General features: G+C 45.1%; 3 protein-coding genes and 1 long non-coding RNA gene across 12 annotated transcripts in view; 2 read left to right on the top strand and 2 right to left on the bottom strand.

Annotated features, from left to right (window-relative positions):
- Positions 1-4,920, bottom strand: part of LOC309524730 (uncharacterized protein) — a 30,621-nt gene extending 25,701 nt beyond the window's left edge. For both annotated transcript variants that reach the window (XM_082209696.1, XM_082209695.1), the window contains exons 1-2: positions 4,793-4,920; positions 196-299 (exon numbers count right to left, since the gene is read on the bottom strand). In XM_082209696.1, the coding sequence (XP_082065822.1) occupies positions 196-299; positions 4,793-4,842 (154 nt within the window). In that variant the 5' untranslated portion in view covers positions 4,843-4,920. The remainder of the gene's footprint in view (positions 1-195; positions 300-4,792) is intronic.
- LOC309525549 overlaps positions 1-18,157 on the top strand; it is a 74,274-nt gene extending 56,117 nt beyond the window's left edge. The window contains exon 2 of the long non-coding RNA XR_014216407.1: positions 17,177-18,157. This is a non-coding gene — a long non-coding RNA (uncharacterized lncRNA). The remainder of the gene's footprint in view (positions 1-17,176) is intronic.
- Positions 3,640-12,199, top strand: LOC309524875 (uncharacterized protein). Of its 6 annotated transcripts, XM_082210034.1 has the most exons (4): positions 6,181-6,259; positions 6,770-7,182; positions 8,734-8,859; positions 9,958-12,199. In XM_082210034.1, the coding sequence occupies exons 3-4, from the start codon at positions 8,826-8,828 to the stop codon at positions 11,553-11,555; spliced, it is 1,632 nt and encodes a 543-aa protein (XP_082066160.1). In that variant the 5' UTR covers positions 6,181-6,259; positions 6,770-7,182; positions 8,734-8,825; the 3' UTR covers positions 11,556-12,199. The 6 variants fall into 6 exon arrangements, with proteins under 6 accessions (XP_082066163.1, XP_082066158.1, XP_082066162.1 ...); XM_082210037.1 differs by lacking the exons at positions 6,181-6,259; positions 6,770-7,182 and adding an exon at positions 3,640-3,663; XM_082210032.1 differs by lacking the exons at positions 6,181-6,259; positions 6,770-7,182 and adding an exon at positions 3,764-3,908.
- LOC309524718 (uncharacterized protein) lies at positions 17,970-24,185 on the bottom strand. Of its 3 annotated transcripts, XM_082209658.1 has the most exons (3): positions 24,075-24,185; positions 22,396-22,584; positions 17,970-20,569 (listed from the first exon to the last, which is right to left on the bottom strand). In XM_082209658.1, exons 2-3 carry the CDS (start codon positions 22,427-22,429, stop codon positions 18,462-18,464), a joined length of 2,142 nt encoding a protein of 713 aa, XP_082065784.1. In that variant the 5' UTR covers positions 22,430-22,584; positions 24,075-24,185; the 3' UTR covers positions 17,970-18,461. The 3 variants fall into 3 exon arrangements, with proteins under 3 accessions (XP_082065784.1, XP_082065785.1, XP_082065786.1); XM_082209659.1 differs by lacking the exon at positions 22,396-22,584 and having other exon boundaries at positions 24,075-24,122; XM_082209660.1 differs by lacking the exons at positions 22,396-22,584; positions 24,075-24,185 and adding an exon at positions 20,901-21,299.
- Between the last annotated feature and the right edge of the window lie 548 nt (positions 24,186-24,733).

Raw genomic sequence — 24,733 nt, forward strand, 5'->3', positions numbered from 1 at the left:
GTTTTTGAACAGTTTGGGGAGTTGAATGGACTCCTGGAACGGATTAAGTTCGACAACCAAGGTACCACCGTAGTTGCCATGGAAAGAGTTTTCAGGTGAGCAGAGTGGTTGCGTATCACCACCAAATCCTCGCAAGGGAATAAGTCATTTAAATCCTCAGTCAGATGTGGTATCTGTCACAAGGAAAGCACTTACACAGGAAAGACCATAGTCTCTTTTGCACATAACGCCAAAGCGTGGTTAACAGAAGGAGAGCTTGCTGGATCAGGAAAACGGGTCCTCTCCACTCTTGTGGTTTCCTGCAAGTAAACCACATTGCTCACAGCACAGCCTCCATCCTCCTCCATTGATGGACTTGCCCTCCTTTAATTTCTCTAAACCTCTCTTAAAGCCATCCAAGTTGGTGGCCGTCACTGTTTCCTGCTGGAGTGAGTTCCACAGTTTATCTATGTAAAACAAGTACTTTCCTTTCTTTACCTGTCCTGAATTTTCCAGCTTCATTGGATATCCACAAGATTTTGTGTTGTGTGAGAGGGATAAAAACTTTCCTCTATCAACTTTCTTCCTGCCATGCATAGTTTTGCAAACGTCTGTCATATCATCTCTTGCTCGCCTTTTTCTTTAAATGATGTTTTATTAAACCATGGCTTAGTGATCTCTGTGAAACTAACCCAGCAGTTTAACTATGGTCTGTTAAATATTATTAAAAGTCAGCAAAAGTTTGTCATCCTCATTTGACATTAGCCAGGGTTTTGTGTTATATTTGAATGCAGGAATTTACTGCTAAAAGCTACAGAGCCATGAAGAGGGGCCAACAATGGAAATGGTTCTCAAGGTTTGGCTGCTATGATGTTAAGTGACCATCTGCCCAGCGCCTCGGCTTCAGCTATGGCTTGTTAACTATGGTTCACCTTAGTTATGTGAGAGCCAAGCCAGTGAATCCTAGGAATGTTGGCAGCATGGACTGATTGTGTCAAAAGATTCACACCGAAGCAACATCCTATAAATAACTAAGACCAGAGTGTTTTTGAGCAATTGAACACTAGTCCAGGATTTCAAAGTGATGTCTGGGAGGAATTTCCAGATCTTCGGTAATCAAACTGAAAAATTATGTGTTGTTTGGCATTTTTGTAAAAAAAAAAAAAGCTAAACTTTGGGGGTTTGGTTTTTTTTAAAAACAAAGTTTGATAATATTTGGGTCTTCCTAGCAGAAACTCAGCAACTTTTACTTTTTGAAATACGGCAATTTTAACACTAGTAAGAAGCAGAGGGAACATCAGGGTGGTGGACCATAGTCACCTGTGGCAGAAACACATGCCAATTGTCAATTTCAGCCGTATCCCCTTACATCTCCCACATGCTCCTACTGAAATATATTTTAAAAACCAGGTATTCACGAAGAAAGGGGCATGGATAGCAAACGGGTTCAGAAGTGGCAACAGCATAATTACAGTTTGGGGAGAGAGGAAGTCAAGTAATATGTTTATAAGGTTGGAAGTTTCAATAATTAAGCTAATTGGTGTCGTTTATCTGTTTGTTGTTATATTCTTTGTTTTTACTTTCTTTTTTCTTTTGTTTTTTTGGTTGTGCAACGTTTGTTGCAGTATGTGTTATATTTGTATAAAACTTAATAAAAATTATTGGGGGGGGGAATAAATAAAGTTTGGGGAGCGAGAGACAGAATAGCTCATCTCTTCTTTCATATTGACAGTGACTTCCTCCAAGGAAATGTTTCGGCAGTGCCGGATTAAACCATGTGGAAGCCCTTAGGCAGCTGAAATCATGGGGAGGAGCCTCGCAAATTATCTCCTAATAACCTTTTTTATTTTACCAATCAACTATATTAATAAACCAAATCAATATTACTTTGATCCGTTGTCACAGGGTCCCTAAAAAGTGTGGGGTCCGTAGGCTGGGGCCTGCTCTGCCTCTTTGGTAACCCGGCAATGTGTTTCAGCTGTGCAAGAGGGGGAAGCAAGCCAGCCATGAAGTAACTGCTCAGGAGATGGGCCACAGCTGAGTATCCACAAAGTCAGATCTGTTCAGATCCCCACACATCTTGGCCAGGCTTCCCTGCAGGGTTATTGCGCATGATGGAAGGGAAGAGGCAGGCATGGCACCAGGCGGTCCCTGGTGGGGTTTAAATGCAATCCACTAAACCACAGAGCCTAGGGCTTGCCGATCAGGTCAGCGGTTCGAATCCCTGCGACGGGGTGAGCTCCCGTTGCTCAGTCCCTGCTCCTGCCAACTTAGCAGTTCGAAAGCACGTCAAAGTGCAAGTAGATAAATAGGTACCACCAAAGGTAAACCACGTTTCCGTGCGCTGCTCTGGTTCGCCAGAAGCGGCTTAGTCCTGCTGGCCACATGACCCGGAAGCTGTACGCCGAATCCCTTGGCCAATAAAGCGAGATGAGCACCGCAACCCCAGAGTCATCCACGACTGGACCAAATGGTGAGGGGTCCCTGTAACCTTTAAGATGAATGGTCCCGACTGAACCAGGGCTCCACCCCCCCCGCCCGCCCCAGGAGACCCGGGCAGCACAATCCCAGACTCCCTGTTGCCTTGAGATTGTTTCTCTGATTTGTTAAATTATTCTATATGATAGATGTTGTATTTGTTTTTTTTTTTTTCAGATGTGCTCAAATGACTTTATTTTTTTTAATAAGATATTTATTAAGATTTTTTAAAAAAATATTACAATACAAAATGAAAAACAAAACAAATACAAAGTAAAAATAATTTAAAAACCACTCCATTTTTCTATTACTTATTTTCCTTAACTTGTTTCCCGGACCTCCTCATACCTCCCTTTTTTGTATTCCAGTTCAATTTGTTGGCTCAGCAAATCCTTACCCTCTTTGTTTATCCTAATCTTTGGTCTTAAAATAGTAACATTAGATTTTTCCCTATTAACAACCCATTTTTCATATTCCCTTAAAGCATTACAGCTGGAAACCACTTAATTTCTATCCAACATCATTCTAACATTCATTAATTTTACAATATTTCTGTAGATAGTCTTTAAATTTCTTCCAATCTTCTTCCACCGACTCTTCACCCTGGTCCCGGATTCTGCCTGTCATTTCTGCCAGTTCTATATAGTCCATCAGCTTCATCTGCCATTCTTCCAGAGTGGGTAGATCTTGTGTCTTCCAATACTTTGCAATGAGTATTCTTGCTGCTGTTGTAGCGTACATAAAAAAAGTTCTATCCTTCTTTGACACCAATTGGCCGACTATGCCCAGGAGGAAGGCCTCTGGTTTCTTCAAGAAGGTATATTTAAATACCTTTTTCAGTTCATTATATATCATTTCCCAGAAAGCCTTAATCCTTGGGCACGTCCACCAAAGTTTCTTTACATTTCCAACATTTATTATCGGGCAAATGATAGACTGGGGTCATGATTGATGTTGTATTTGAGATGTTCTACTATGTTCTATATTCTTGTTGTTATTTAATGCTTGTAAGCAGCTTTGGGATCCGTTTGAATGGAAAGTGGCACAGAAATATAATCCAATCCAATGAATGAAATCCACCCCAGGGGAGCTTTGAATGGAAGGCGGAGGGAACCAGGAGCCGATCTCTCTGTAAAGGGAGAATCCTCCTGGAAGCGAGAGCGCGGCGCCACCTGCAGGCCGGGAGCCGCCACGACAAGCCAGAAGGTAATATTGGCAACATACCGCTCTTCTTTCCCCTCCCCTCCCAATCAGCGCGGAGCAGCTGGGCGTTCTAAGTCCTCCCTTCGCGGTGGCTGCTGGGAGACGTAGTTTCCTCCGGCCACTAGGACGGTGAGTTTCCGCGGCAGCCGCGCTCGGCGGCACTGGCTTTCCCGTCATGCCTTGGGGCGAGAGCGAGAGAGGCGAGGAGGGCGGCGGAGGAGAAGGACGGCGGCCGAGCGGCGCTTGAGGTGGGCGCAGCCGGGGGGGGGGCTGAGGTTTTTGGAGGCCGCAAAGGGGGCCTCGGGGGCCGCTCGGGGGATGATGACGAAGATGGGGGGAGGGAGGGAAGAAGGAAAACCCCGTCGCTGAATCAGACCAGTGGTCCAGCCAGCTCAGTATTGCCTGCACGGGCTGGCAGCAGCTCTGCCAGGGCTCTTCCTGGCCCAACTGGGGATGGAGCTCTGCCCGTGAGCCTCCTCCCTTCCCCCGAAGCGTAAGAATCCGCCTCCCACTGAATCTTGCAAAGGAGGCGACTGGAATCGCACAATGGAAGTTTCCACAAAGCTCCCTCCGCCCCAGTCCATTGTTCAGAGCAACAGTGTTGCCCACACAGACTGGCAGCGACCTTCTGCATGCAAAGCAGCCACCGCCCTTCCCCGAGATGCCCATCGTTCGCTGCCCTCCTGACAGTGGCGTAGCGTGGGGGGTGCAGGGGGGGCCGGCCGCACCGGGCGCAACATCTGGGGTTTAGGGGGCGCAAATCCACGGGTTAGGGGGCGCAGATTACTTGCCTTGCCCCGGGTGCTGACAACCCACGCTACGCCACTGCCTCTTGATCACTCTGCCTGGGCCTAAAAGTCCTGATGACACCAATAGGGCTGGTTGGAATCAAATTTTCATTCTCTTCCCAGGCTCTGCCTGCCTCCCTTCCTTTTTGTCCTCTGCCATCCCTGGCTGGATTTCTTCTCTCCCCTAGATGCCCTTCCCCTGCCTTGGGATTCCCTTCCACCTGCCTCCCTGTTTCCGGGAGACCCCTGCACCCAAAGGCCCTTTGCGCTCATCACAGCTCCCTTTGGAGCTGAATCTGGCAAGTGTGGGGCTGTTGGGGGGGGGGGCTGGTGGCTTTTCTTACCTTTCTTCCTTCCAGCTCAGTGGCAGACTCCTTTCCCCGGCTGCAACCATCTGCGTTGCACTACCCGTTCAGTCCTGGTGTCTCCAGGTAAAGGCTGAAACCTCGGAGAGCTGCTGCCAGTTTGTGTTGGAAATATCAAGCTGAATGGGCCAGTTCCTGTGTTCCCATCCATGCAGAGTTTCACTCACACAAAGCGTGTGTGTTAGGGTGTTTCCTTTTCTCTGCTAAGCTGGGAGTTACCTTTCGGATCGGGATGCCAGTTGGAGGTTTGTGTTGGGATGCAGATGTAGGATTGAGATCTGGGTTGGGGAATCAGCCATCGTGGGAGTGGGATAGAGGAAAGTCCGTGTGTGTGTGTGTGTGTGTGTGTGTGTGCAGATGGGGTGAGGCTCTTAGAAAGAGGGGGAAACCCCACTCCTTGAACTGGGATGCAGGGAGCCATTGTTGTGTCAGTTTGCAGGTGTGTGTTGGAAGAAAAAATTCCCTGCCTGTTGATATCAGCCAGGTACTTTCACTGTACTGATTTTGGCACTTCCTAAAAACTTTTTTTGTTTAGAGATCCCTACCCAGATGTGTTTTTTGTTTTACTTCATGTACACTGGTCTTTTTATATGAAAAAAACCTGCTTGATTCTATCTATATTTGATAGTTTTTAAATTAATAAAACTGTCTGATGACGGAAAGGCTACAGTGGTACCTCGGGTTACATACGCTTCAGGTTACAGACTCTGCTAACCCAGAAATAGTACCTCGGGTTAAGAACTTTGCTTCAGGATGAGAACAGAAATCGCAGCAGCAGCAGGAGGCCCCATTAGCTAAAGTGGTGCTTCAGATTAAGAACAGTTTCAGGTTAAGAACAGACCTCTTGAACGAATTAAGTATGTAACCAGAGGTACCACTGTACTATGGTCTGTTATGTGGGAATTAAACTCACGTTCCCGTTTGCGGAGTATGTGGAAGGCAGTCCTGGGTCGTTTGACCCTTTAATTAGTTCTCTTTTCCCTCGTGTAAAAACTAAGCAAGACACTCCCTTTCAAAGTTTAAATAGCATATAACTTAGTGTGCTTGCAGTTGCAGATTAAATAGACAATGCGGGTAGGTGATACTTAATTTGCTAAAGCGTCTTACAGACTGGCTGAGACAGACAGCAGCGCAACCAACATAACATACCTGCTGCTCTGTTAAGACTGTTCAATACTAACTGCCATGACTGAAATAACTGCCACAGAGTGTATGATGTCACAAGAGTCCCACAGCTCTTGCAGTTAACCCTTCATAAAAGCACTTTGGATGCTAACATCCCACATGTTAAGCTTTTGGTTAAGTCTACTAGTTTTTAATCTGCTGATTTTTATCAATTTTTCCCTTATGAGTATGTAAACAGCTTAGATTTTAAAAATAATATTCAATGGCATATAAATCTTGTTAAATGAAATGCTGTCTTTAAAACGTGAGCACTTAATTGTTGTTGCTGTTTAGTCGTGTCCGACTCTTCGTGACCCCCTGGACCAGAGCACGCCAGGCACTTCTGTCTTGCACTGCCTCCCGCAGTTTGGTCAAACTCATGCTGGTAGCTTCAAGAACACTGTCCAACCATCTCGTCCTCTGTCGTCCCCTTCTCCTTGTGCCCTCCATCTTTCCCAACATCAGGGTCTTTTCCAGGGAGTCTTCTCTTCTCATGAGGTGGCCAAAGTCTTGGAGCCTCAGCTTCACGATCTGTCCTTCCAGTGAGCACTCAGGGCTGATCTCCTTCAGAATGGAGAGGTTTGATCTTCTTGCAGTCCATGGGACTCTCAAGAGTCTCCTCCAGCACCAGAATTCAAAAGCATCCATTCTTCGGGGATCAGCCTTCTTTATGGTCCAGCTCTCACTTCCATACATCACTACTGGGAAAACCATAGCTTTAACCACCTTTGTTGGCAAGGCAATGTCTCTGCTTTTTAAGATGCTGTCTAGGTTTGTCATTGCTTAATACAGAGTGGCAAATGTGACCTAACAGGCATTACTGAAACCTGGTGGGATGAGACTCATGACTGGAATGTAGAAATTGAGAGCTCCAACCTGTCACTCCACTGCAGTGACCAGAGGAGGAATGACTTGTTGGGAAGAGCACAGGTAAAAAAAAATGCCATGGTGCATCTGCAACAGCACAACCGGACTTCTTCATCTGCCCCAGCTGCAACAAAACATGTCTCTCCCATTTCAGTTTCCAAAGCCACAGTGGATGCTGTAACTCTCCGATGGTTTGGCTTCACCCTTGAAGGCACACTCTTCCATTGTCTCCCAAGACAGACAGATGCCATCAACAACCTGTTCGAAAGAAATATATCAAAACGGAAGGGAGAAGGAGTAGCAATCTGTAAAGAATGTGTACACTTGGAGTATGAAAGGTGGATGGAGAGCATATGGGTACAAATTGTAGGAGTAGGAAACAACAGTGACCTTACTGTGGATATCAGCTATAGACCTTCAAGCCAGACTGAGGACTTCGATGATGCTTTCCTTCCCTCCCCCCAAATGCAAACAGCGTTTTATTGATGTCATTCACTTCCAGCCCAGACAGCTTCCCTCTTCCCAATTCCCCGTAGTGAGTGCCACCTTTTTTTAAAAAAAGTTCTTTTTAATTGAATTTTACATTGTACGTTTAAATTCAAACAATAAACACCATCACCATTAGGATTCCCTGAATCCTTTGACTGCCCTCCACCCTTCCGTGGTTACAATTTTCAAACTTTTCCCACTGCTTCCCTTATTTTGTCTATTTTTCATAAATAATCCAATTTTACCTTAGTTTATAGTATATTACAAACTTTACTCAAATCCAGCCAGAGTTTTTAGTTGTTTACAGTGTTCTCTTAAGTACATTGTGAATTTTTTCCCATTTCCTCTTAAATTTCTTCTCTTCCTGGCTTCTGATTTTCCTGGTCAATTTGGCCATTTCAATGTAGTCCATCATCTTCATCAGCCATTCGCCTCTGGTTGGCACTTTTTCTTCTTTCCATCTGTGGGCCAGTAGTATCCATGCTGCTGTCGTCACATACATGAATAATCGTCTCTGATGCTTTCCTATAGCAGATTACCAAACATTTGAAAAGGAGAGATATAGTAGTCATGGAAGACTTCAGCTACTCCAACATCAGTCCAGGAATCCATTTTATTGTGCATTCATGGGATTTGTGCTATTCCACAATTCCACCAGCAAAAGTTTTGAGCTAGTCAGTGTGGTGTAGTGGTTAAGAGCGGTAGTCACGTAATCTGGGGAACCGGGTTCGTGTCTCCGCTCCTCCACATGCAGCTGCTGGGTGACCTTGGGCCAGTCACACTTCTCTGAAGTCTCTCAGCCCCACTCACCTCACAGAGTGTTTGTTGTGGGGGAGGAAGGGAAAGGAGATTGTTAGCCCCTTTGAGACTCCTGAAGGGGAGTGAAAGGCGGGATATCAAATCCAAACTCTTCTTCTTCTTCTTCTAGTCGTACCCACACTGCTTCATTCTCAAACAGTGCAGCTCTCATACCTTCCTGCTGTAATCCCACCATTTTTCATACCCCAAACATACTGGTTTATTTTTTCTTTTGTTCCTCTTTTGTTGCTGTAATAACGTGGGGATTTGGGGACGCATCACAGAACGAATAAGATAGAATGATTCCAAAGGAGAACTTGAAGTCACTTCGCCTTAACTGCAATCTTTGGATTGCTAAATTACCTGTTTTTAGGTTATGTTATGTTTTTAATAGGTCATGCTATATTCTGGATTATGTTATGTTTTATAGATTATGTCTAAATAGGATGAGAGTTCGGAGATATGTGCAAATGTATATGTGAACCCGGTCTTTGGGTGGGTGTTTGATTTTCGTTGTTGTGTATACTGTGTATATACGGACAATGACAATAAATTTATCTATCTATCTATCTATCTTTCTCTTCCCTTTTTTTTGTTTTCAGGGTTTGGTGATCTTTGAGGAGGCGGCCGTGTGTTTCACAGAGGAGGAGCGGCCCTCCTGGATCCAGGCCAAAGGGCCTTGCACAGGGACATCATGGAGGAGAATTACATGAATCTGGCCCTTCTGGGTAAGTCTCCTTCTTCTCTTGGCCCAAAGTTACTCACACACCCAGGGCAGCAGCATAAGATCACGACACAAGGTCTCATTTGGAGTTGTTCCTGCTGCTTTTGAGCACTGTTGACTGGATGTGCTATGGATGAAACATGAGGCCTGATGCATAATGAGGGCTGGATACAATTAAATAGTTGAGATGCTAGGGTGTAAAGCAAATCCCACAAGCGCAATGTACCTATTTCCATCCTCTCTTCCGCTTGTGTGCCCCTCTAAATCAGGTCTGGCAGACTGGGAGAACCCCAGGAATGTTGTGGGGGAAACTAGGAAATGGGAGGTTGTTTTATGTGACAAGTCTTGTGCGATGTCAAATTCACTCTGAGCTTCCAGAGCTCTATAATATACAATGAGCAACCTTCAATTTTGAGGGTTTGGTCTGCCCTCCCCACTGTCCACGGAGCAAATTTCTCTGACCTCCCAAGACCCCACTGATTTTACCAGCAGAGACAAAAAGATGAAAGATATTGGAGCAGACCTAGCACTGGGATAGGTGCAGCCCAGTGCTATAATAAATTTTTTTTAAAAATTTATACCCCGCCCTCCCCAGCCAAGACCAGGCTCAGGGCGGCTAACACCAAATATAAAACAATTGATTGAAATACAACTTAAAAACAAGATTAAAACACAACATTAAGATGCAGCCTCATTTCAGCAGATGAGGAGGAAAAACGACTCTTCCCTGGTTCTCAGATTGATTATTTGATATGCACAGTTCAGCTGTGAGGTGGGGGCTGTGTGTGTGTGTGTGTGTGTGTGTGTGTGTACATACAAGGAAAGGTGTATGTGAGAGAGACAGTGTGACAGTGTGGACTGGCCATACCCACCTTTGGCTACAATTACCGTCGTCTTGCGTCCCCCAGAAACATTGGTCAAGGGGGAATGTGGCCGTCAACCTTCTCTGCTCTATACATACTCCACATAAGCAGCCAGTTATTGCCTATCAACAGTGGCTGCCTCCTTCCCCTTCTCTGTTTTAGATAGCTGTCAATTGGAATTGTTCCGTAATTTGGGTATCCGTTCCTTCCTGATCAAGTTCCTCTTTGTATTCCTGCAGGTGATCAGAAGGAGATCAGTCAAGAGAATGAACCCCAGAGAATTAAAACTGAAGCAGAAGAAAATGTGAGGAAGGACGCTGTTGTTCCAGATGGTGCTAGCTTCAATGAAATTTCAATGCTGGAAGGACCTTACACAGGCAAGAAAGAGGAAAATGTCTCTCTTTGTGCAAAAAGCCCAACAAGACTATCAAGCCTTAGCACCATTGGAAGAAAACATGATGGGGATAAACGGTTTCAATGTTCAGAGTGTGGAAGGAGTTTCAACTACAAATCTCATCTTCTTGTACATGAAAGAATCCACACAGAAGATAAACCGTATAAATGTTCAGAGTGCGGAAAGAGTTTTTGTCTGAGTTACAACCTTCTAACTCATCAAAGAATCCACACTGGAGAAAAACCATATAAGTGCTCAGTGTGTGGAAAGAGTTTCACTCAGAGCAGTACGCTTTTTAATCACCAAAGAATCCACACAGGAGAGAACACACATACATGTCCCAGTTGTGGAAAGTGCTTCAGCCTGAAAATTGACCTTCTTAGTAATCAAACATTCCAAACAGGGGAGAAACTATATAAATGCTTAGAGTGTGGAAAGAGCTTCACTCAGAGCTCTTCACTCAGAGGAGAGAAACGGTATAAATGTTCAGAGTGCGGAAAGAGTTTCCGTCTGAGCTCCAACCTTCTTACCCATCAAAGAATCCACACTGGAGAAAAACCATATAAATGCTCAGTGTGTGGAAAGAGCTTCACTGACCGTAGTAGCTTTTCTCGTCATCAGAGAATCCACACAGGAGAGAAGCCACATAAATGTTCCAATTGTGGAAAGTGCTTTAGCCAGAACAGTCGCCTTCTTAGCCATCAAAGAATCCACACAGGGGAGAAACCATATAAATGCTTAGAGTGTGGAAAGAGCTTCACTCAGAGCAGTACGCTTTTTAATCACCAGAGAATCCACACAAAGAAGCCACATAAATGTTCCAGTTGTGGAAAGTGCTTCAGCCAGCAAAGTGACCTCCTTAGTCATCAAAGAATCCACACAGGAGAGAAACCGTATAAATGCCCAGAGTGCGGAAAGAGCTTCACTCATAGCAAAAGTCTTCGTAGTCATCAGAGGCTTCATGCAGGTGAGAAACCATTTAAATGTGCCGAGTGTGGGAAAAGCTTCAGTCATGGCAGCAACCTTACTTATCATGAAAGAACGCATACTGGTGAAAGACCTTATAAGTGCTCAGAGTGTGGAAATAACTTCACTGACCGTGCTGGCCTTTCTCGTCATCAGAGAATCCACACAGGAGAGAAGCCACATAAATGTTCCATTTGTGGAAAGTGCTTCATCCATAACAGTATCCTTCTTAGTCATCAGAGAATCCACACAGGGGAGAAACCGTATAAATGCTTAGAGTGTGGGAAGAGCTTCACTCAGAGCAGTACGCTTTTTAATCACCAAAGAATCCACACAGGGGAGAAGCCGTATAAATGCTTAGTGTGTGGAAAGAGCTTTGCTCAGAGCAATGGCCTTCGTTATCATCAGAGGCTCCATACAGGTGGGTGTGAGAAAAGCTTTACACACAGGGCAGAAGATTGTTTAAACAACTGTTAAATGATATGGGTCTACCTGTGTTGGAGCCAGTCACAATATTTGAGGACAACCAGACCTGTATTCATATGGCTGAGTCCAAGAAAGTCCAAAAGAGATCTAAACACGTGGATGTCAAATATCATTATGTAAGGGACCACGTGGAACAGAAACTAATTGAATTACGATTCTGCCCCACAGAAAAAAATCTGACACATATACTGATAAAGCCTCTTGCAGCGTGTAAATGTGAATAATTGGTGAAACGGCTAGGTTTTCTGCCATCAAATGAAAGCCAATATCATGAACAAAATTAAAGAAGGGGTGTTTGAGTAACTGGATATGAGAAAGGGTTAATTTCCTTTATGAGTGTAAATCACCCCTGGGTGAGCTAAACAAGGTGCAAGGCCAGCCAAGCCAGTTGCTATGGTCATGGCCCAGTGCCCCTATATCTGTGGTTAATGCATGTCAGCTCAGTAGTAGAGTCTATTAGTTGTCCAGTGTTATGTCCTGAATTGGTGAGTTTACTTAGAATAATGGAAATGCCTTGTGCTCTTATGTATCTGTATATATCTGTATCTGTAGAAGTCTACAAGCTGTGTCTATCTATGTCTGGAACAGTTTTACTGAGCCTCATCTTCTGCAACAGTAAACTATTTGGATCTTAAGCTGCTTCTGTGTGGTGACTGCATTATTATCTCAATATATGTTTCCCATTTTGGGATGCAACAGTGGATCAAGGTTCAGATACCAGTAAAAAAATCCAGGTTGGATTGTGAATCGTCACCAAGTGGAAGAAGAAACACCATGTCTTTTGGGTGTAAGTAAATAGGGAGGGACACGGGTGGCGCTGTGGGTTAAACCACAGAGCCTAGGACTTGCCAATCAGAAGGTAGGCGGTTCATAGAATCATAGAATCATAGAGTTGGAAGAGACCACAAGGGCCATCGAGTCCAACCCCCTGCCAAGCAGGAAACACCATCAGAGCACTCCTGACATATGGTTGTCAAGCCTCTGCTTAAAGACCTCTAAAGGAGGAGACTCCACCACACTCCTTGGCAGCAAATTCCACTGTCGAACAGCTCTTACTGTCAGGAAGTTCTTCCTAATGTTTAGGTGGAATCTTCTTTCTTGTAGTTTGGATCCATTGCTCCGTGTCCGCTTCTCTGGAGCAGCAGAAAACAACCTTTCTCCCTCCTCTATGTGACATCCTTTTATATATTTGAACATGGCTATCATATCACCCCTTAACCTCCTCTTCTCCAGGCTAAACATGCCCAGCTCCCTTAGCCGTTCCTCATAAGGCATCGTTTCCAGGCCTTTGACCATTTTGGTTGCCCTCCTCTGGACACGTTCCAGTTTGTCAGTGTCCTTCTTGAATTGTGGTGCCCAGAACTGGACACAGTACTCCAGGTGTGGTCTGACCAGAGCAGAATACAGTGGCACTATTACTTCCCTTGAAATCCCTGCGACGGGGTGAGCTCCCGTTGTTCAGTCCCAGCTCCTGCCAACCTAGCAGTTCAAAAGCACACCAAAGTGCAAGTAGATAAATAGGTACCGCTCCAGCGGGAAGGTAAACTGCGTTTCCGTGCGCTGCACATGACCCGGAAGCTGTGCGCCGGCTCCCTCAGCCAATAAAGCAAGATGAGCGCCGCAACCCCAGAGTCGGCCATGACTGGACCTAATAGTCAGGGGTCCCTTTACCTTTACCTTAAATAAATATGGAAGTTTTTAATGTGTGATGTTTTATTGTGTTTTTAATATTCTGTTGGGAGCCGCCCAGGGTGGCTGGGGAAACCCAGCCAAATGGGCAGGGTATAAATAATAAATCGTTGTTGTTGTTGTTACAACCAGTGCTTTTTCTGGGGGTACACAGGGGTACGCATCCCTCTAAACATTTTGTGAATCTAAGTTTGGCCTCATTGAGAGGCAGTATTTCAATATGAATAGGAAAATGAGAGTACCCCTAAACATTTTTTAGGAAAAAAGCACTGATAACAACTTTATGGAGGGTGGCCGTGCATAATGTGTGGAGTCTGAAAAAATACTCCGTGACAGGAGAAGGATTTCTACATGGAAAGAACCCACTCATCTGAGCAGTGAAGCTATCTTAGGTCAACGCACAATGCCACACAAACCATACAGAAAAACGATTTAATTGCATGTTCTCAGCAAACATCTTTTTTGCATTTTTTTGGTATGGTGGCACATATATAACTACAGTGGTACCTCGGGTTACAGACACTTCAGGTTACAGACTCCGCTAACCCAGAAATAGTACCTTGGGTTAAGAACTTTGCTTCAGGATGAGAACAGAAATGGTGCTCTGGCGGCAGCAGGAGACCCCATTAGCTAAAGTGGTGCTTCAGGTTAAGAACAGTTTCAGGTTAAGAAGGGACCTCCGGAACGAATTAAGTACTTAACCTGAGGTACCACAGTACCCCACCTAACACTCTCCTGGAAAGAAGGAGTAATGAAGCCATGAGCAAAAAATATTCTGGCAGTCTGAGATTCTTCTTATTGACGGCCCTGGCTCCATTCCCACTCCTCCCTGACCACATTATTAAGTTCTGCCCTTCAGCAATGTCACAAAGTGGGGGGGGGGAGTCAACCTCGTATTCAGGGGTCATCAATGTGGTGTCCTCAATCCCCAGTATGCCTTCAAACAGCACCAGCGAAAAGTTAATATCCTTTCAAAAATCCACAATCCAGGAGAAACAGCGTGACCCTGTGGTTCAGTTTCTGTTTGCATTGGTTTGGTTTCCCTATACAGTGTAGGGGTGGGGGGTAGATGTAGGGGTAGGGGTAGGGGTAGGGTTCCCTTCTTGGCAGGGAACTCTGGGAATTGTAGCTTGGGTTAAGGGTTAATGTTTAGGATTAGGGTTAGTGTTCAGGTTAGGGTTAGAATTCTAGTTAGCGTTAGGAACTCTGGGAATGTAGGTCTGGGAGGGGAACAAGGGGGTCTCCTAACAACTCTCAGCCCCCTTTTCAAACTATAGCTCCCAGTTTCTTTGGGGGAAGAAGCCACGAGTGTTTAAAGCGGCTTCATATCGCTTTAAATGGTGTGGATGTGGCCCCGGCCTTCCTCACCCCACTGCCCCTTATTATTAAGAAACTGAAAGGATTTCCCCATTCAAATCTCTCGGGAACAGGAAGAAGGACTTTGTATCTCATGCTATTTTGAGTGGTTTCTAACACTTGATTGTTGAGATCATATGACCATTTCATTTGGAAAATTATTTAATAAAGATAATTTTTTTATTAAAACCTTTGAATGTGTTTGAGTGTATGGAAGTTTTAATTTCATCGTTGTGCGTTTTTACAGTGAAATGCATGGAGATATGTGAAAACACATAAAAATAAAAATATTGCAGCTGCCGAAACAATACGAGGCACTTAAAAGAAATGTGAAATATTTGACTGGTGAGTGAGTTTGTCTTTTTCCTCTTCCCCCCAGGACCCTTTTTCCTTTTGTGCCATGACAATCGTAAGCCTGCAGGCAGGAACCACTATGTTCTACCTGCATATGTTTCAGGGCCCTGTGCTTCCGAATACCATGTGTTGGAAACTGTAGGAGAGAAGAGTTGTCGTCGCACTCGGATCCTGCTGTGGGACTTCCCATTGGGGAACACGACCCCTCTGCCCTGAAAGCAGCTCCCTAGCTTTGCAATATGTTAGTCGGACATAGCTGTCAGGAAGGCAAAGCCAGCCTAGAACCAGAAGCCAAGAATTAGCCGCAACCAATTAATAGTGTTACAGCACAGGGCTAAGAGAGTCCATCACATCCCTGAAATCCACTTAGGTCAAACCTGCCCTGTTGCAGCAGGTTAACACAAAGCAGGAAGGCAGAGGCTGCTAAACCAATTTTGGGGGAGAGGGTATTTATGAACAAATCATGCTGCCAAAGGAGATATTCACTGGATTATCTTTTCAGGGTGACCCTGGTCCCCTAGCATGTTAACATTCATTCACACACACACACACACACACACACACACACACACACACACCCTTAAGATATCACTGACTCTGAATAAATATTGTAATATTAAAAATTTAGAAGTTACTTGAAAGTACTAATCAGGCCTAGGACCAAATTTGGAGATAGTTAAATGAGATTTAGATTGTTAAGAAAAGTTAAGAAATCTCATTATAAATGGTATATTCTTTTTTTTTTTTTTAATAACGATATAGGAAACTGCTACATTCAGATACAAGGAAATTCAGATGGGAGGGACTAGAGGAAGTCAAATAATAGGTTTATGGGATTGGAGTTTAATTAAGTAATTAATTTGTGTTGATTGTTGTTATATTTTCTGTTTTAATTTGTTTTAGCAGTTCTATTGGTTATTTTATTTTATTTTTGTCTTATTTGTTTTATAGTATGTGTGATATTTGTATAAACTTAATAAAAATTATTGGGGGGGGAACCAAATTTTAATTTTACTTAAAAAAAAAAGGTATCAGTGACTTCCCAGCTTCTCTTTCCCTGGTTCATTTTGCATATCCCTGCATATTTTACAAAAACTAAACCATTCAGTGCTCCATTATTGCATCCATCAAAACTTGTTTACACTGTTGAATTTATCTTAATGCTGTCCTAGCTGAGTGACCGGAATAAAGCAAGCATGAGTACAGAGAGAAAGGAGCCTTTACTGAGGTAAAATTTGACAAAAACAGTACATATAGCTTAAGGAGAAACACGTGAAGAGGTTTGTCTTTGTTAGGTCAGGCCCTCTATTGCCTGGGGTTGGACTGGATGATTCTCAGGGTCCCTTACAGCTCTACAGTTCTATGATCTGCCAGTCAGGGAATGAACCCCTGAAGTCATACACAGAAGAATTCCCGGTTGTACTTCCAAGAATAATAATGCAACAAAAAAAGAACAAACTGCTGTCTCTGGGCAAGAGGTAGTAACAACATGAATTGCTTCAGCCCTGGACCTTGACGTCTCTATGCTGGAAGATATCCAACTCTATTGTTCTGTGTTAGCAACACCAACTTTCATGTTTTCTTTACTTAGGGATGCAGGTGACACTGTGGTGTAAACCACAGAGCCTAGGGCTTGCCGATCAGAAGGTTGGTGGTTCGAATCCCTATGACGGGGTGAGCTCCCATTGCTCAGTCCCTGCTCCTGCCAACCTAGCAGTTCGAAAGCACAAAGTGCAAGTAGATAAATAGGTACCACTCCGGCGGGAAGATAAACAGCGTTTCCGTGCGCTGCTCTGGTTCGCCAGAAGCAGCTTAGTCATGCTGGCCACATGGCCTGGAAGCTCCCTCGGCCAGTAAAGCGAGATGAGTGCTGCAACCCCAGTCATTTGTGACTGGACTTAACGGTCAGGGGTCCTTTACCTTTTTTTAGTTACGGCTCCGGCTGAGAGAGCTCTGAGGATGATCAGTGGCAGAGCACATGCTTCTGCATGCAGAAGGCTCATGGTAGAATTACAGAATTGTAGAGTTGGAAGGGACCCCAACAGTCATCTAGTCTAATAATAATAATAATTGCTTATACCCAGCTTATCTGGTTGGGCTCCCCAGCCACTTTGGGCGGCTCCCAACAGAATATTAAAAACACAACAAAACATCAAACATTAAAAATCTCCCTAAACAGCGCTGCCTTCAGATGTCTTCTAAAAGTCAGATAGTTGTTTTATTTCCTTGACATCTGATGGGAGGGCGTTCCACAGCCCTGTCTGGTTCCCTGTATCCTCACTTCTTGCAGGAAGGGAACGACCAGAAGGCCCTCAGAACTGGAACTCAGAGTCTGGGCTGAACGATGGGGGCAGAGACGCTCCTTCAGATGTACTGGACCGAGGCCATTTAGGGCTTTAAAGGTCAGCACCGACACTTTGAATTGTGCTCAGAAATGTACTGGGAGCCAATGTAGGTCTTTCAAGACTGGCGTTATATGGTCTCAGTGGCCGCTCCCAGTCACCAGTCTAGCTGCCGCATTCTGGGTTAGTTGCAATTTCTGGGTCACCTTCAAGGGTAGCCCCATGTAGAGCGCATTGCAGCCGTCCAAGCGGGAGATAACCAGAGCAGGCCCCACTCTAGCAACACACTCCAACCCCAGCAATGCAGGGATCCTGGCCACAGCAGTCCCTGAGCACAGGACCTCTGTGTAAAAACCTTGGAGTGCTGCTGCCAGCCAGTGTAGTCAATATGGAGCTAGATCAGCGGTCTGATATTGTGTAAGGCAGAGTCCTTTGGAGAGGGTCTATAGGAGAGCAACTGATTTCTCTGCAGACGGACTCAGGTTCAGCCCCTGGTCTTTTCAAGTATGGCTGGCAATGTCTCCTGCCTGAAACCTTGAAAAATAACTATGTTTGGACACCAGGCTTAGATGTTATTTCCAGGATCAAAAAGAGGAAACCATTCCTGTGAAATGTTCTACAGAATGAAATCCTGGGCAAAGACAGCAAAACATCACTTAAGTACTTTCTGTCAAAGAACTAGTAACATTTCTGATTTACTTTTTCATTTTTCACATCACTATTGAGTGCATGTAACAGGTAGCAAAACCTATACATCTTTACACACCACCACAAGGGAAACAACCCAGTTCTCCTCCCCTCTTTTGCTATAGCGAAATTCAGTGTGCACTTGGAGTCCACATTTATCTATTTTTTTAAAGAACAAGAAAAATATTGAGCCTTAAGGCCATGTAAAAGCTAACAGGTTGATTGTGGCATGGTCATCTTTTGTGGACTAAGTCTTAGATGGTTAATAGTCAAAGGAGAAAACAGTAAGGTGGTAGTTGAATGGCAATGAGGTTCAAAAATTAGAGTTAGTGACTCTTTGAGCTCAAATATATGTAAAAACAGACACACCACTGACCCAAATCAACAGGGTATATTCACCTATTTCCAACATTCTTCTATAAAACGAGTGCAGCAAGCCACCTGCCAGTCATGCGACGTCACTATGACATCATGCGATTGACAGGTGGTTTGTTCCGCCCACCTGTTCCGTTTGGCCCTCTTGGTGGGGCCAGATAATGATCTGGCTCCCAGAGCCTAAAAGGATCTCCACCCCTGATGTATGTGATTTCTCTTCCGTGTGGATTCTCTGATGATAAGAAAGGCTAACACTATTAGTGAAGCTCTTCCCACACTCTAAGCATTTATGCGATTTCTCTGTGTGGATTCTTTGATGGGAAGAAAGGCCACTGCTCTGAGCGAAGCTCTTCCCACACTCCGAGCAATTATATGGTTTCTCTCCCGTATGGAGCCTCTGATGATTAGAGAGGGTGTTGCTTCGGCTGAAGCTCTTCCCACAGTCTAAGCATTTATATGGTTTCTCTCCCGTGTGGGTCCTTTGATGGTTAGTGAGGTGAGTCTTCTGGTTGAAGCTCTTTCCACACTCTGAACATGTAAATGCTTTCTCTCCTGTATGTAGTCTGTAGTGTATTGCTAAGGTTTGGCTACAACTGAAGCTCTTTCCGCACTCTGAGCATTTAAATATTTTTTCACTTGAATGGGTATTTTGGTGGTAAGTAAGGTTACTGTTGTGACTAAAGCTTTTCCCACATTCTGAACATTTAAATGGTTTCTCGCCTGTATGGAGTTTCTGATGATTAGACAGGCTACTGCTATGAGTGAAGTTCTTGCCACACACTGAGCATATATATGGTTTCACTCCAGTGTGGATTCTTTGATGATTAAGCAGGTCATAGCTCTGAAAAAAACTCTTTCCACACTCACAACATCTAAATGGTTTCTCTCCTATATGAATTTTTTGATGGTAAGAAAGGCTGCTAGTATTAGTGAAGCTCTTTCCACACTCTGAACATTTATACGGTTTCTCTCCTGTGTGGAGTCTCTGATGACTAGAAAGACTACTGCTATGACTGAAGTTTTTGCCACACACCAGGCATTTATAGGGTTTTCCTCCAGTGTGGGTTCTTTGATGATAAAGAAGGCCATAGCTCTGAAAAAAACTCTTTCCACACTCAGAACATTTAAACGGTTTGTCTCCTGTATGGATTTTTTGATGGTAAGAAAGGCTACTGCTATGAGTAAAGCTCTTTCCACACTCTGAGCATTTATACAGTTTTTCTCTTGTATGGATTCTTTGATGAGAAAGAAGGTGATTGCTCTGGCTGAAGCTCTTTCCACAATGAAAACATTTATACGGCTTCTCTCCTGTGTGGGTTCTTTCATGATAAGAAAGGCTACTACTATTAGTGAAGCTCTTTCCACACTCTGAGCATGTATACGGTTTCTCTCCTGTATGGATTCTTTTATGTTTACAAAGGCTACTGTTATGAGTGAAGTTCTTTCCACACACTGAGCATTTGTATGGTTTTTCTTCTGTGTGGATTCTTTGATGAAAGATGAGGCCACTGCTCTGACAGAAACTCTTCCCACACTCGGAACATTTATATGGTTTTTCTCCTTTATGAGCCCTTTGATGATAAGAAAGGCTACTGCTGTGAGTAAAATTCTTCCCACACTCCGAGCATTTATAAGGTTTCTCCCCTGTGTGGATTCTCTGATGAGAATGAAGCTCACTCCTCTGGCTGAAGTTCTTTTTGCAATGAAAACATTTGTAAGGTTTCTCTTCAGTGTGGACTCGTTGGTGGTATGAAAGACTGCTGCTGCTAGTGAAGCTCTTTCCACACTCTGAGCATTCAAACGGTTTCTCTCCTGTATGGATCCTTCGATGATTAAAAAGAGTACTGCTCTGAGTGAAGCTCTTTCCACACTCGGAGCATTTATATGGTTTCTCACCGGTGTGGATTCTCTCATGCACAATGAGATGTTTCCTGTAGTTGAAGCTCCTTCCACATTCTGAACATTTAAATGGTTTCTCCCCTTCATGCAATCTTCTAAGATTTCTAAGGCTTGATATCCTAGTTAAGACTCTTGTACTTCGGGGGATTTTTGCTTGTTTCTTTCCTGTGTGACATTCTTCCGGCATCACAATTTCACTGAAGCCAGTGCCTTCTGGAACAAAAGCTTTCTCCCTCAAATTCTCTTCTGCTTCAGTTTTCATTCTCTGCTGCTCATCCTCTTCACTGCTCTCCCTCCCATCACCTGCAGGAATACAAAGGGAAGCCTGATCAGGGAGGAACAGCTTTCCAAATTAGGGAACAATCCCAGCCATTTACTGTGTGAATGACAGAATGGGAAAGACAGTGGGGAGGCAGATCCTGCAATATACAGGTAAAGACTGATTTACACACAATTGTGCACATCCCAAACCAGGAAGTGACCCTGAAACAGCAGAACGGGGGCAGGGCAGAACACTTTACGCCAATGTGTACGGAGACCTAGAATGTAATCCCCATGGAAAACAAGGATTGTCTGTATTAAAACAGCCTTGGGTCTGAGGTCTGGCTCTGCAGCTGCAAGCAAGATTGATTACCTGACAGGAAGAGAGGTTCTCCCTGGCAATACCTTCATAACTAAGAAACATTCACAGCAGGAGATTAAAATAGCAGCTGGCTCCACTTTCCAAGGGTGTCACAATTAAGAGAAAACAAGTAGAGGGGAGCTAGAAACAGAGGGTGAAATGTAGAGATTCAGCAAGAGAAAAATACAGAGGGTGAAGGGGAGGAAAAGTGCGTCTTATAGAGCGAAAAATACGGTACTTTATTTATTGCATTTGTCTTCCACCTTTTTCTCCAAGGAGTTTCAGGCGCCATACTCAGCTCTTCCCAACCTCAATTAACCCCAACAAGCCTGTGATGAGAGCCAGTCCCAAGAAACTCATTCTAGTGAGTTTCCTGGCCGAGTGGTGATTGGAACCTTGGGTCTCCCAGGTTCTAGTCCAGGCATAGGCAACCTCAGCCTGCCAGATGTTTTGGGATTACAACTCCCATGATCCCTAGCTTCTTCTTCTTCTTCTTATTATTATTATTATTATTTTATTTATTATTATTTATACCCCGCCCATCTGGCTGGGTTTCCCCAGCCACTCTGGGCAGCTTCCAACAAAATATTAAAATACCGTAATACATCAAACATTAAAAGCTTCCCTAAACAGGGCTGCCTTCAAATGTTGTCTAAAAGTCTGGTAGTTGTTGTTCTCTTTGACATCTGGTGGGAGGGTGTTCCACAGGGCGGGTGCCACTACCAAAAAGGCCCTCGGCGCTGGACCTCACTGTCCAGATAGAATGATGGGGGTGGAGACGCTCCTTCAGATATACTGGACCGAGGCTGTTTAGAGCTTTAAGGTCAGGACTAGCCAACAGGACTAGTGGTCAGGGATAATGGAAATTGTAGTCCCAAAACATCTGGTGGGCTGAGGTTGCCTATGCCTGTTCTAGCCAGACACTACAACACACTGGTTTTACTCCAGAGGGGAAGGAGAACAGACGTAGAAGGGGTTGGTAAGGGAGGGAAGTCTGGGGGACAGGAAACCTTCAAGAACAGGCTGAATGAAGGGATTTCTTAAGGCAGGGAACCTATGTTAAAGGAAGTCAGGGGGCGTGTAAGAAGAAGCATTTCCTGGAGGAAGCAAAACTTACAAACAAGACGGGATCAAAGGTGACAGGCGGTCTCTGAAAGCAAGAGAAATTCTGGGCTTCTGACAATCCTTCGGACAGGCAGAGGGGGTAGGGAGCGACTGTAGTGCAAATAAAACAGGGAACCCTAAACAACTGGGGAAAGGGTTTTAAAGAAAGCATAGAGGAACAATTTATCGTTCAATCCATTTTGGACCACTCTGGTCCACCAGGGTGGGCTGGAACGTAATGGACAATAAATTATCCTTTTCCCCCTACCCCATGGTTTTCTGAATCCTGAGACAGAAAGGATCTGGCATGGCTGCAGGAGATTCTTCATACAGATAATTAAAAAACAAACCACCAATACTCCCTGCTTTCAGTAACTCAGCCAAGAAAACAAAGGAGCCTTACCCACAGAATCCAGATTTCCATGATTCTCCTCCATAACTTCCCTGTGCAGGGCCCTCTGGCCTGGATAAAGCAAATCCCACTCCTCCTCTGTGGAAAAGTGCACAGCCACCTTTGCAAAGATCACGGGAGCTTGAAAGCTGGAAAAGGAGAAGCCTTCCTCTCACAGACTGCTGCATCCCAGGAAGGATACTGTAGAGCGGTAAAAAGGGGCAGAAAAAAGCCACCACAATGAGAACACTCTGGTTTTCTTTAAAGTCCACTCCTATGGCATCTGAGTACCATCTTCACCCAGGCCTCTCCCCTTTTACAGTGGTACCTCGGGTTAAGAACTTAATTCATTCTAGAGGTCCATTCTTAACCTGAACAGGGCCTCCTGCTGCCGCTGCGCGATTTCTGTTCTCATCCTGTGTAATAGGAATTTTATGGTCTTAGATATATGGCAATGTTCATAACCGCACGTACATAGATCAACACAGGAAGGCCAACCTGGAACCATCTTGATTCCTAAACTGACCAAATGTTTTCTCTGCAAGGTCAAACTGGAAAAGTCTCCCCATTGTCTCTTTCCTCACAAATCCTGTCTTAAGGACACATTTAAGATATGAATAAGGTGTGAGCCTGTGACCTGGCCCAGGAAATAAGCATTTTACCACTACAAAAGAATGGCCAGGCTCCCCAGGAAATCCAATCAAGTAACTTGCCAGACAGGAGATAAACTGCGACAGGAGAAAAACAACATGCAAATGTTCTGTTTTAGATCACCTTTTCTGGGATGTATCTGAGGGGTGGTCTTAGGTTACACCCCTTCTGTGATGTATGTATAATGTTTCTGGGGGTGGTCTTGATCTACAGGAGGGGAATTTCAAAAGTCTTTATAAGCCCTTGCACAGCATTTTTGTGGGTCCTCCTCCTTTCCTGCGACTGAGGGGAGCACCCTGTTGCAACAGATCAATAAAGATCAAGCTTACTAGCTGCTTTGCTTCTCAATATTCTCTGGTTGGCCTCTGTTATTCTCTCCTACCAATAGGGAACCTATGTAAGGACTCTGTAAGGGCTCTTGGATACCCCATAAGGGAAAAGGGCATGTTTTTATTTACAACATCCTGAAGCAAGGTTCTTAACCCGAGGTACTATTTCTGGGTTAGCGGAGTCTGTAAACTGAAGCGTCTGTAACCCGAGCTACCACTGTATTTATTTAACCAGATAAACCAGGACATCTGGGCATCTTGGGAGGGGCAGTGGCTCCGTGGCAGAGCGCCTGCTTTGCAACCAGAAGGGTTCACCTCCAGGTTTTGCTGGGGAAGAAGACCCTGTGCCTGCCATCGGGGAGGGCCGCTGCCAGTCTGTGTGGGCAACACTGTTGCTCTGAACAATGGACTGGGGCTGCGCAGGGAGCTTTGTGGAAACCTCCATATCCCCATCCTCGCGCGATTCCAGTCGCCTCCTTTGCAAGATTCAGTGGGGTCCCGGGCTCCATCCCCAGTTGGGCCGGGAAGAGCCCTGGCAGAGCTGCTGCCAGCCCGTGCAGGCAATACTGAGCTGGCTGGACCACTGGTCTGATTCAGCGACGGGGTTTTCCTTCTTCCCTCCCCTCCCCCCACCTCCATCATCACCCCCCGAGCGGCCCCCGAGGCCCCCTTTGCGGCCTCCAGAAACCTCACCCCCCCGGCTGCGCCCACCTCAAGCGCCGCTCGGCCGCCGTCCTTCTCCTCCGCCGCCCTCCGCGCCTCTCTCGCTCTCGCCCCAAGGCATGACGGGAAAGCCAGTGCCGCCGAGCGCGGCTGCCACGGAAACTCACCGTCCTAGTGGCCGGAGGAAACTACGTCTCCCAGCAGCCACCGCGAAGGGAGGACTTAGAACGCCCAGCTGCTCCGCGCTGATTGGGAGGGGAGGGGAAAGAAGAGCCGTATGTTGCCAATATTACCTTCTGGCTTGTCGTGGCGGCTCCCGGCCTGCAGGTGGCGCCGCGCTCTCTCTTCCGGGAGGATTCTCCCTTTACAGAGAGATCGGCTCCTGCTTCCCTCCGCCTTCCATTCAAAGCTCCCCTGGGGTGGATTTCATTAATTGGATTGGATTACGGTATATTTCTGTGCCACTTTCCATTCAAACGGATCCCAAAGCTGCTTACAAGCATTAAATAGCAACAAGAATATAGAACATAGTAGAACACCCCAAATGCAACATCAATATAGAATAATTTAGCAAATCATCAGTGGAACAATCACAATCTCTAGGCAGCAGGGAGTCTGGGATTGTGCAGCCCGGGGGTGCGGCGAACTCTGGTTCAATCCGGACCATTCATTTTAGTGGACTGCACTTCTAGTTACCGGTACCTGTA

This window comes from Podarcis vaucheri (assembly GCF_965113315.1).
Source record: "Podarcis vaucheri genome assembly, chromosome: 2".
NCBI lineage: Eukaryota > Metazoa > Chordata > Lepidosauria > Squamata > Lacertidae > Podarcis > Podarcis vaucheri.

Excerpts from the sequence above, each read along its gene's own strand:
- LOC309524875 (XM_082210037.1), top strand. The coding sequence starts at position 8,826 with ATGGAGGAGAATTACATGAATCTGGCCCTTCTGG. Across the intron at positions 8,860-9,957 it reads CATGAATCTGGCCCTTCTGG|GTGATCAGAAGGAGATCAGT; the intron begins GTAAGTCTCCTT and ends GTATTCCTGCAG.
- LOC309524718 (XM_082209658.1), bottom strand. The coding sequence starts at position 22,429 with ATGGAGGAGAATCATGGAAATCTGGATTCTGTGG. Across the intron at positions 20,570-22,395 it reads TGGAAATCTGGATTCTGTGG|GTGATGGGAGGGAGAGCAGT; the intron begins GTAAGGCTCCTT and ends GTATTCCTGCAG.